The sequence below is a fragment of the Oncorhynchus keta genome, chromosome 1, assembly GCF_023373465.1.
Source record: "Oncorhynchus keta strain PuntledgeMale-10-30-2019 chromosome 1, Oket_V2, whole genome shotgun sequence".
Taxonomy (NCBI): Eukaryota; Metazoa; Chordata; class Actinopteri; order Salmoniformes; family Salmonidae; genus Oncorhynchus; species Oncorhynchus keta.
In genome coordinates, this window is record NC_068421.1 from 94,152,355 (window position 1) to 94,164,605 (window position 12,251).

The 12,251-nt window shown below is 46.2% G+C and overlaps 1 protein-coding gene across 1 annotated transcript in view; it reads left to right on the forward strand.

Moving 5' to 3' along the window:
* The window catches only part of kif1aa (kinesin family member 1Aa), a 200,357-nt gene that overhangs the window by 187,449 nt on the left and 657 nt on the right, over positions 1–12,251 (forward strand). Inside the window, exons 42-46 of the mRNA XM_052525192.1 lie at positions 1–72; positions 554–592; positions 5,893–6,140; positions 6,413–6,605; positions 9,521–9,639. Coding sequence (XP_052381152.1) covers positions 1–72; positions 554–592; positions 5,893–6,140; positions 6,413–6,605; positions 9,521–9,639 — 671 coding nt within the window. The remainder of the gene's footprint in view (positions 73–553; positions 593–5,892; positions 6,141–6,412; positions 6,606–9,520; positions 9,640–12,251) is intronic.

The window sequence follows — 12,251 nt, forward strand, 5'->3', positions numbered from 1 at the left end:
TGTCTACGGCTGCTCGCCCACTCCTTCAACAGAGAGTACAGCCACGTGTGTGTCAGCGCCAGTGAAAGCAAGGTAGACTTCCTGTCACTTTTTACTATGATGGGTTTTCATGTATGTATCCGGTTTGAAGTTACTTTGATGTGAGGAAACTACGAGTGGCGACATGACGTGTTCGTTTGTCTCAGTTAACTTTTTTGCAGACAGTGTTTTGACATGCTGTGTGTTTGTGTTTACGTGTGTGTGTATGTTTGTGTGTGTGCATTTTGACATGCTGTGTGTGTGTGTGTGTGTGTGTGTGTGTGTGTTTGTGTGTGTGTGTGTTTGACATGTGTGTGTGTGTGTGTGTGTGTGTGTGTGTGTGTGTGTGTGTGTGTGTGTGTGTGTGTGTGTGTGTGTGTGTGTGTGTGTGTGTGTGTGTGTGTGTGTGTGTGTGTGGTGGTGTGTGTGTGTGTGTGTGTGTGTACCATTACACACCACACTGTGTGTGTGCGTGCGTGTGCGTGTGTGTTAGCCCGGACAAGACTCGGACACTAGCAACTCGGACACTAGCCAGCTGTCTGAAATGTCAGTGACTCTGCTGACATTAGCAGGAGTAGCAGACCTCTCAGACACTAGCAGACTCAGGCACTAGCAGACACCAGACACTAGCAGACACTAGCAGACAACACTAGCAGACCTCACCCCCTCCTCAGACAGACACTGCCCGTCATTCAGGCAGACAGACACTAGCAGACTCAGACACCCCAAGACTGAAACTAGCAGACTCAGACACAGACACTAGCAGACCCAGGTCAGACACTAATATCACACTTCACTCAGCAGACTCAGACCATAGCAGACTCAGACACGACACTAGACACTAGCAGACACTACCAGACTCAGACACTACAGACTCAGACACTAGCAGACTCAGACTCAGACACTAACAGACTCAGACACTAACAGACTCAGACACAGACTCAGACACTAACAGACTCAGACACTAGCAGACTCAGACACTAGCAGACTCGGACACTAACAGACTCAGACACTACCAGACAGACACTAGCAGACTCAGACACTAACAGACTCAGGACACTAGCAGACTCAGACACTAGCAGGACACTAGCAGACACTAGCAGACTCAGACACTAACAGACTCGGACACTAACAGACTCGGACACTAGCAGACTCGGACACTAGCAGACTCGGACACTAGCAGACTCGGACACTAGCAGACTCGGACACTAGCAGACTCGGACACTAGCAGACTCGGACACTAGCAGACTCGGACACTAGCAGACTCGGACACTAGCAGACTCGGACACTAGCAGACTCGGACACTAGCAGACTCGGACACTAGCAGACTCGGACACTAGCAGACATTAGCAGACATTAGCAGACATTAGCAGACACTAGCAGACACTAGCAGACTCAGACACTAGCAGACTCAGGCACTAGCAGACACTAGCAGACTCAGACACTAGCAGACTCAGACACTAGCAGACTCAGACACTAGCAGACACTAGCAGACTCAGACACTAGCAGACACTAGCAGACTCAGACACTAGCAGACACTAGCAGACTCAGACACTAGCAGACTCAGACACTAGCAGAGCAGACTCAGACACTAGCAGACACTAGCAGACTCAGACACTAGCAGACACTAGCAGACTCAGACACTAGCAGACTCAGACACTAGCAGACACTAGCAGACTCAGACACAGACACTAGCAGACACTAGCAGACTCAGACACTAGCAGACTCAGACACTAGCAGCAGACTCAGACACTAGCAGACTCAGACACTAGCAGACACTACCAGCAGACTCAGACACTAGCAGACTCAGACACTAGCAGACTCAGACACTAGCAGACTCAGACTAGCAGACTCAGACACTAGCAGACTCAGACACTAGCAGACACTAGCAGACTCAGACACTAGCAGACTCAGACACTAGCAGACTCAGACACTAGCAGACACTAGCAGACTCAGACACAGACACTAGCAGACACTAGCAGACTCAGACACTAGCAGACTCAGACACTAGCAGACTCAGACACTAGCAGACTCAGACACGAGCAGACTCAGACACGAGCAGACTCAGACACGAGCAGACTCAGACTAGCAGACTCAGACACTAGCAGACTCAGACACTAGCAGACACTAGCAGACTCAGACACGAGCAGACTCAGACACGAGCAGACTCAGACACTAGCAGACACTAGCAGACTCAGACACTAGCAGACTCAGACACGAGCAGACTCAGACACGAGCAGACTCAGACACGAGCAGACTCAGACACGAGCAGACTCAGACACGAGCAGCAGCGAGCAGACTCAGACACGAGCAGACTCAGACACGAGCAGACTCAGACACGAGCAGACTCAGACACTAGCAGACTCAGACACTAGCAGACTCAGACACTAGCAGACTCAGACACTCAGACACGAGCAGACTCAGACACGAGCAGACTCAGACACGAGCAGACTCAGACACGAGCAGACTCAGAGACTCAGACACGAGCAGACTCAGACACGAGCAGACTCAGACACGAGCAGACTCAGACACGAGCAGACTCAGACACGAGCAGACTCAGACACGAGCAGACTCAGACACGAGCAGACTCAGACACGAGCAGACTCAGACACTAGCAGACTCAGACACAGACACTAGCAGACTCAGACACTAGCAGACTCAGACACTAGCAGACTCAGACACTAGCAGACTCAGACACTAGCAGACTCAGACACAGACATAGCAGACTCAGACACTAGCAGACTCAGACACTAGCAGACTCAGACACTAGCAGACTCAGACACTAGCAGACTCAGACACTAGCAGACTCAGACACTAGCAGACTCAGACACTAGCAGACTCAGACACTAGCAGACTCAGACACTAGCAGACTCAGACACTAGCAGACACAGACACTAGCAGACACAGAGACTAATAGACTCAGAGACTAAACAGACTCAGGGCTGTCACGGTAAGACGAATTTCTTGTGGATAGTTTCACGTCACATAGAGATGATTTTGGGATGCGAGGATGAACGAGAAACTTTGTGCAGATTTTCCAATCATTGATCATTTGGTCAGATCCTGATGTTTTCTTACAGGTGGCGAGGGAACATTCGGCTCATGATTTTGCTGAGAGTTTCCGTTTAGTGAGGGGTAGAGACTTGGAGAGTCTGGTTAATATCTTATCTCCAACATCTTCCCAGAACATAATCCAGCATTTGACACAATTATTAGATTTTAGTTCTGGGTTTCTGAGATTATGGCATGAGCCCCTCCTCCCCATTTAATCCATCCATCACTGATACCTACTGGTACCTGCTATGAGCCCCTCCTCCCCATTTAATCCATCCATCACTGATACCTACTGGTACCTGCTATGAGCCCCTCCTCCCCATTTAATCCATCCATCACTGACACCTACTGGTACTTGTTATGAGCCTGTCCTCCCCATTTAATCCAACCATCACTGACACCTACTGGTACCCCCTCCTCCCCATTTAATCCAACCATCACTGACACCTACTGGTACCTGTTATGAGCCCCTCCTCCCCATTTAATCCATCCATCACTGACACCTACTGGTACCTGTTATGAGCCCCTCCTCCCCATTTAATCCATCCATCACTGACACCTACTGGTACCTGTTATGAGCCTGTCCTCCCCATTTAATCCATCCATCACTGACACCTACTGGTACCTGTTATGAGCCTGTCCTCCCCATTTAATCCATCCATCACTGACACCTACTGGTACCTGTTATGAGCCCCTCCTCCCCATTTAATCCATCCATCACTGATACCTACTGGTACCTGTTATGAGCCCCTCCTCCCCATTTAATCCATCCATCACTGACACCTACTGGTACCTGTTATGAGCCCCTCCTCCCCATTTAATCCATCCATCACTGAAACCTACTGGTATCTGCTATGTATTTCACTCACTGTTGGAAGTGTACATGGTTAATAGACACTACTCCTAACCTGCTGAGTTAGTTCTCCTAACCTGCTGAGTTAGTTCTCCTAACCTGCTGAGTTAGTTCTAGTTGTTAGAGTCAAAACCGGCAGACCTGCCCTGAGAACAGTTTTGGTTTGCACTAATGCAATGCTCCGCCATTGATGCCATCTCCATTTTAAAGTAGTGCATTTTCTTATTATTTTGTGTTTGAAAAAAGTGTAAAGCTAATATTGGTGATTTCTTGACACCTGCAGTGCTGGAGTCCTGAACCAAATCCTATGTGCCATTAATGTATTATGGCCACTAGATGGCGGTGAAATACCTTAAAGACATTTACAAACTACTGCGCCTAGTTTAAAGAAGGCAATGCTCTGATCATTGGCTGATTACTCCCAAACCCATATGAATCCCCACCCAGTTGACCACTTAAAACGGGTGGAATGGCTCAATGCTAATGTCCATACTAAAACGGGTGGAATCGCTCAATGCTAATATCCATGCTAAAACGGGTGGAATCGCTCAATGCTAATATCCATGCTAAAACAGGTGGAATCGCTCAATGCTAATATCCATGCTAAAACGTGTGGAATCGCTCAATGCTAATATCCATGCTAAAATGTGTGGAATCGCTCAATGCTAATATCCCTAAAACAGGTATCTATGCTAAAATGGGTGGAATCGCTAAATGCTAATATCCATGTTAAAACAGGTGGAATCGCTCAATGCTAAAATCCATGTTCAATGCTAATATCCATGCTAAAACGTGTGGAATCGCTCAATGCTAATATCCATGCTAAAACGTGTGGAATCGCTCAATGCTAATATCCATGCTAAAACGGGTGGAATCGCTCAATGCTAATATCTATGCTAAAACGGGTGGAATCGCTCAATGCTAATATCTATGCTAAAACGGGTGGAATCGCTCAATGCTAATATCCATGCTAAAACGGGTGGAATCGCTCAATGCTAATATCCATGCTAAAACGGGTGGAATCGCTCAATGCTAATATCCATGCTAAAACGTGTGGAATCGCTCAATGCTAATATCCATGCTAAAACGTGTGGAATCGCTCAATGCTAATATCCATGCTAAAACGTGTGGAATCGCTCAATGCTAATATCCATGCTAAAACGTGTGGAATCGCTCAATGCTAATATCTATGCTAAAATCGCTCAATGCTATATATCGGGTGGAATGCTCAAATCCATGCTAAAACGGGTGGAATCGCTCAATGCTAATATCCATGCTAAAACGGGTGGAATCGCTCAATGCTAATATCCATGCTAAAACGGGTGGAATCGCTCAATGCTAATATCCATGCTAAAACGGGTGGAATCGCTCAATGCTAATATCCATGCTAAAACGGGTGGAATCGCTCAATGCTAATATCCATGCTAAAACGGGTGGAATCGCTCAATGCTAATATCCATGCTAAAACAGGTGGAATCGCTCAATGCTAATATCCATGCTAAAACGGGTGGAATCGCTCAATGCTAATATCCATGTTAAAAAAGGTGGAATCGCTCAATGCTAAAATCCATGCTAAAACAGGTGTCAGCGCCGTGTGAATAGGTGGCAGGGAAGTCAGGCGCAGGAGAGTCAAAATGGAGTGTAAATGGAGTCTTTTAATAAATGTCCACAGAACATGCTCCATAACACTAGAAGTACAGACATGAACAAACATGGGTACAAGGACCCGTCGCGCACCAACACAACAACTAAACAACACTGACAATAAAACAATCTCTGACAAAGACATGAGGGGAAACAGAGTGTTAAATACACAACAGGTAATGAATGGGATTGAAAACAGGTGTGTGGGAAGACGAGACAAAACCAATGGAAAATGAAAAATGGATCAATGATGGCTAGAAGACCGGTGACGTCGAACGCCGAGCACCGCCCCGAACAAGGAGAGGCAACGACTTCGGTAGAAGTCGTGGCAACGGGTTAAATCTAAGATGGGTTCTCTAACTATCTCTATGGTCGATCCCCACATGGAAAACTTTTCTTCCTCCGTCTCTCCAACCAGAGCCACCAAGCTTCGCTCCTGCTGTGCCAGCCCCAACCCTGACTGCTCACAGCGGGATGGACAGGTGAAGAAGTCCCCTGGTGGGGTTGCCGCCCCGGAGGTTAAACCCAGGACGCGCCGTTTTGTACCAGACATCCAAGAGATCCGGGTCAGGTGAGGGGGGCTTCAGAGATTGATTGATTGATTGATTGATTTATGGCTTAGAAGACTTGGTGGAATTTACCTCATCAAAGTGCTTTTCACACTACTGAGCCAACATGTGTCAAGCTCTACTAAGCTGGCCTTGTTACCAATCCACCATATAGTTGCTGCTCGCATCTTGAAAACAACAACGTGTAAAATAAAATATCAGAGCCAGCAAAGGCTAGTTCGGGTCGACGTGGTGGTGTGAACAAGTGTAATAACAATCTTTATCTTTCCACCAGCCCCATTGTATCAAAGAAGGGCTACCTGCATTTCCTGGAGCCTCATACCAACGGCTGGGTGAGGCGCTATGTGGTGGTGAGACGTCCGTACGTCTATATCTACAATACAGAGAGAGACCGCGTGGAGAGAGCCATCCTTAACCTCTCCTCTGCCCATGTCAAGTACAGCGAGGACCAGCAGGCCATGCTCAAGGTTAGTACCCTTTTTACCTGTCGATACCTGGCACCTTTACACCCCATTACCTGCTACCTTTACCTGGCACCTTTACACCCCGTTACCTGATACCTTTACCTGGCACCTTTACACCCTGTTACCTGATACCTTTACCTGGCACCTTTACACCCTGTTACCTGATACCTTTACCTGGCACCTTTACACCCCGTTACCTGATACCTTTACCTGGCACCTTTACACCCTGTTACCTGATACCTTTACCTGGCACCTTTACACCCCGTTACCTGATACCTTTAGCTGACACCTTCACACATCGTTTTTGATGTGATTCAAGTATGGACTCTTAACTGGCTAATCCAGAACAGTCCAACATCTCTTCTTGAACCTCTGTGTTGCCTTATGGGTGTTTGGAGTTGTTTTCCTGCTGGAAGACCCAATGAAGACTTCATTTTTGGACACTGGTTTAAACATTGGACTCCAAAACACCTGATATTCTGCAGATTTTGTAACGACTTGCGCATTTCGAAAGGCCCTCAGTACCAGAGACAGCAAGGCCATGTTTGAGTGTAGGTAGTGTGTTCTTTTCATTGAATGCTTAATTTGGTTGTCTGTAAACATAGCACTGATCTGTATTGCCAAAACGCTCTAATTTTGTTTCATTTTTTGTCCACAAAACATTTTCCCAAGGATTTAGGCTCTGGAACTGGGGGACCTTGAACGTGTGCAAAGATATCATGAAATCAGTCGATTGTTAAGGTGTTTTGGAATCCAATGTTCAACCCAGTGTCCAGACACTGTGTGTTTCTTGAAGTTTGTGGATTTTCTAGCAGGACAACAAACCTAAACACACATAAAAGCAGCCCTCTGGTAAAAGAAGAAAGGCCGGACTGTTCAGGATTGGCCAACGAAGAGTTGAGATATGAATCACATCCGTAATCTTTGGCAAGAGCTGAAAACAGCAGTTGAAACATTGAATAATTGGTGCAATTTGCTGCTGAAAAGTGAGGCAAATTGCCAGTAGAAAGGTGCAGGAAGCTCATTGATGGTACAAGAAACGCTTACCTTGTCACGCCCTTACCATAGAGAGTCCTTGGTTCTCTATGGCGTAGCAGGTAACTAGAGGGTGTTCTAGTTCAATATTTCTATGTTGGTTTTTGGTATGGTTCCCAATTAGAGGCAGCTGGTAATCGTTGCCTCTAATTGGGGATCATATTTAGGTAGCCATTTTTCCCACCTGTGTTTGTGGGATATTGTTTGTGTTGGTGCACCACGTAGTGTTGGTCAAATTAAATTTACAAAAATAAAATAGGTTCTGTAATGTTGAAAATACAATAAAAATCTGGAGTACAATTATTATTATGTTTTACATTTTGAACTTATTTTAAAAGAAACAAGGGTGCCAATATATAACTAAACTAAACTCAGCAAAAAATAAAACGTCCCTTTTTCAGGACCCTGTCTTTCAAAGATAATTAGTAAAAATCCCAAACTTCAGATCGTCATTGTAAAGGGTTTAAACACTGTTTCTCATGTTTGTTTAATGAACATGCACCTGTGGAACGGTCGTTAAGACACTAACAGCTTACAGATGGTAGGCAATTAAGGTCAGTTATGAAAACTTAGGACACTAAAGAGACCTTTCTACTGACTCTGAAAACACCAAAAGAAGGGTCCCTGCACATCTGCGTGGACATGCCTTAGGCATGCTGCAAGGAGGCTTGAGGACAGCTGATCGTCCTCGCAGTGGAAGACCACGTGTAAACACACCTGCACAGGATCGGTACATCCAAACATCACACCTGCGGGACAGGTACAGGATGGCAATGACAACTGCCCGTGTTACACCAGGAACGCACAATCCCTCCATCAGTGCTCAGACTGATCACAATAGGCTGAGAGAGGACTGAGGGCATGTAGGCCTAAGGCAGGTCCTCACCAGACATCACCGGCAACAACGTCGCCTCTGGGCACAAACCCACCATCGCTGGACCAGACAGGACTTGCAAAAAGTGCTCTTCGGTTTTGTCTCACCAGGGGTGATGGTTGGATTCACATTTATCATTGAATTAATTTATTGTGGAAGGAATGAGCGTTATACCGAGGCCTGTATTCTGGAGCGGGAACGATTTGGAGGTGGAGGATCCGTCATGGTCTGGGGCGGCATGTCACAGCATCATCGGACTGAGCTTCTTGTCATTGCAGGCATTCTCAACGCTGTGCATTACAGGGAAGACATCCTCCTCCCTCATGTGGTACCCTTCCTACAGGCTCATCCTGACATGACCCTCCAGCATGACAATGCCACCAGCCATACTGCTTGTTCTCTGTGCGATTTCCAGCAAGACAGGAATGTCAGTGTTCTGCCATGGCCAGCGAAGGGCCCAGATCTCAATCCCATTGAGCACGCCAGGGACCTGTTGGATCAGAGGGTGAGGGCTAGGGCCATTCCCCTCAGAAATATCAGAGAACTTGAAGGTGCCTTGGTGGAAGAGTGGGGTAACATCTCACAGCAAGAACTGGCAAATATGGTGCAGTCCATGAGGAGGAGATGCACTGCAGTACTTAATGCAGCTGGTGGCCACACCAGATACTGACTGTTACTTTTGGTTTTGACCCACCCTTTGTTCAGGGACACATTATTCAATTTCTGTTAGTCACATGTCTGTGGAACTTGTTCAGTTTATGTCTCAGTTAATTAATCTTATGTTCATACAAATATTTACACATGTTAAGTTTGCTGAAAATAAACGCAGTTGACAGTGAGTGGACGTTTCGTTTTCTTTTGCTTGAGTTTATATGTAATGCATTTGAAAAGACTCACAGAGGATGTCATGTTTTTCCTCCTCTCTCTTCCTACCTACCCTCAATAGTAAGCTGCTCTGGGCAGCTAGCTGGTTTTAACATTACTGTACCTCTCCGTGTTTCCCCAACAGACTCCAAACACGTTTGCTGTGTGTACTGAGCACCGCGGTATACTGCTCCAAGCCAGCAACGACAAGGAGATGCACGACTGGCTCTATGCTTTTAACCCTCTCCTGGCTGGATCCATCAGGTAACATGGTTGTATTTCAAATTGTATTTCCTTTGTATTTCACATTTCTACCAACTAAGGTACTCCAAGGGCTATACAGGGAAACTCACCTCATCCACCTCCTTCACTCTTTCTAACATTGGTTTTGCTCATAGCGACTATTTTGAACGTTTTAATTACAATGATAGTGATCGAAGTGATCATATGTGTTCAACTTCCTGACTGTAAGTTGCTCTGGAAAAGATTGTAATAACTAAAATGTAATTGTAAAACTTTATATCCCAGTTCAATTATAACTTTAAAGGAGTTTTCTTTCAAATACGTGTTTCAATGTATTACATTGTGGGCTTTCGCTAAAGACCGTCTAGTCTCGGAAGCACCAATCCAAATCATCTGTTGGAGACAGACAGGTAGAGTGGCGAATGAGGTGAGACACTCACTTCCATAAAAGAAGCCACTCTCCCGCCCTCTGGTTATTCTCGCTTCTCTTCCTCACCCAAGTGTCACTACTCTAGCTCTCCTCATATTGACTGGATACCCGTTGACTGCTCAAAAGCGAACTGTGAAGGATATTAGTGGTCCTTCTGTAGCTCAGTTGGTAGAGCATGGCGCTTGTAACGCCAGGGTAGTGGGTTCGATTCCCGGGACCACCCATACGTAGAATGTATGCACACATGACTGTAAGTCGCTTTGGATAAAAGCGTCAGCTAAATGGCATATATTATTATTATTATTATTATTATATTTCTGATGAGGTTTTCACAGTTAATTAAGAGGTTCAGTATTAAACGGAATATTTTTTTTGAGTACTTTTTCTACTTCTCAGTTTCCGTTGGTAGCTAGCGTTGCTGCTAGTTATTGAGACTCGGTTAGCCCACGCTGCAAGGCTAAGTTGTCTAGCTTGCTGAAAGGCAAGCTAACCTCACTAGCATACCCTACCTGCAAGATGGTAGCTTTGCTAGCTCCCTTCTTTGAAAAAAAAAGTATACGTCCACCCGTTTTGTTAGCTAAACCAACCCTCTCTGCCATCTGTGCCTTTTTCTGAAGGCAAACTGTCATTCGGTTTATTATTCGATATTATTATATATTATTATTATATTATTCGGTTTCCTTGAGCTAGCACTGAGCTAGCTACAGCATACCTTCACCACGAGGTAGCTGCTAGCTAGATAACCCCCCACTAGCCTCCACTCCCTTCCCTCAATGTCTGAGGACGTAGTGGTGAAGGTGAGTTAGGGGAGAAATCTCACGGAAATCCTTGAGATGGTTCGTCATTCCCCAACTCCTGCACTGTGTTTGCTCCCGGCCCTCTCAAGCCCGCAGATCTGACGGCCCTAAGAGCATTGACGCTGCCCCTCTTCCAGTGAAGTTTGGGCTCCCATCATATCTGTAAGCCACAGCCAGACTCAACATCGAATGGTCATCTTCTGTAGGGGCTCAAGACCCGTCGAGGGACCTGTACGACGGGAAGAGACTCCAGCCCACACAGCCCTGATAAAGGAACTGCTTGCCGCAGTACCAGCTTGCCTAAGGGCAGCTACGAGCTCTCGGGATAAACCCATTAACCACGGGATTTTTGCTAAGAGTCCCCCTTGCCTGGACATGCACAATATGGAGGAATCTGGGTTAGGCATCCCTCCCACAGTAGAACCGTCACTGGCTCACCACCTCAGCCCCTAGCTCCTTGTGACATTACCAGCGCTTCACTCCCTGGAAAGGCCTCATTAAAACCTTCAACTTGACCTCCTTATTGTTGGTTTTCAAGGGTGAGTTACTGGAGGAGTGGAGGAAGCGGCTGGACTCAGACACCCTAGACCCAGATGCTTGGGAGGAGATTGGGTGGAGATCTGTATGATTACAGACCTGATTACAGGCCTCCCGTAGTGCCCTCCAAGGCTTGTGGTCATACCATGAGCAAGGAGGAGCCCTTTGGCTGAGCTCATCCAGTTTAACAGACCAAGAATGAAAGTGGACCTCCTCGATTTTAGCCGCTGAAAAACGCATAGACGTCATATTCCACCTTCTTTCACGTTTACTACTACCCCTTGGTCCCTAGTGTATCGGTGGACTGTGCTCTACCAGTGTTTATCAGGTTAATTACCTAACCTCGTTTGTTTTTTATCCCGGGTTTTTTCCCCATTGACGCACCTTGGAGAATATGTTTTTTTTTTTACCCTGTTGCTTTTCCCCTAGAAGGACATCCCTGTTGTTGTTCAGTGTGTGCAAAGCTGTCATACTCTTCGCTCATTGGGCTACCACCCTCGAGTGTTGGACTTTCTCTTTTCGACTGTATCCTGACGATTCATGGGGGATCACAAAAGGAAAGGAGGACCAAGGCACTCTTCATATAATTCATTTAAATGCCTTTATTTGTTCAATGGAAACAAAGTTGTTGTTTTTTTAAAACTCAGACGTGTTTCTGATGCAGGGCCTTCGTCAGGGAAGAACAACGAAAAAATGATAAAACCATTGTATTTATCTTAGGAAGGACCCTCTACTACACAGGAGGTGACCACATGGGACATGTCTAATTATGCTGAGACTGGAACCTTGTACTGGGCTGTCCCTCACTTAGTTATGAGGTTTTTCCTTGGGGGGGTTGTCTTTGCATCTTCTTGGTGCTTACTCCTCTG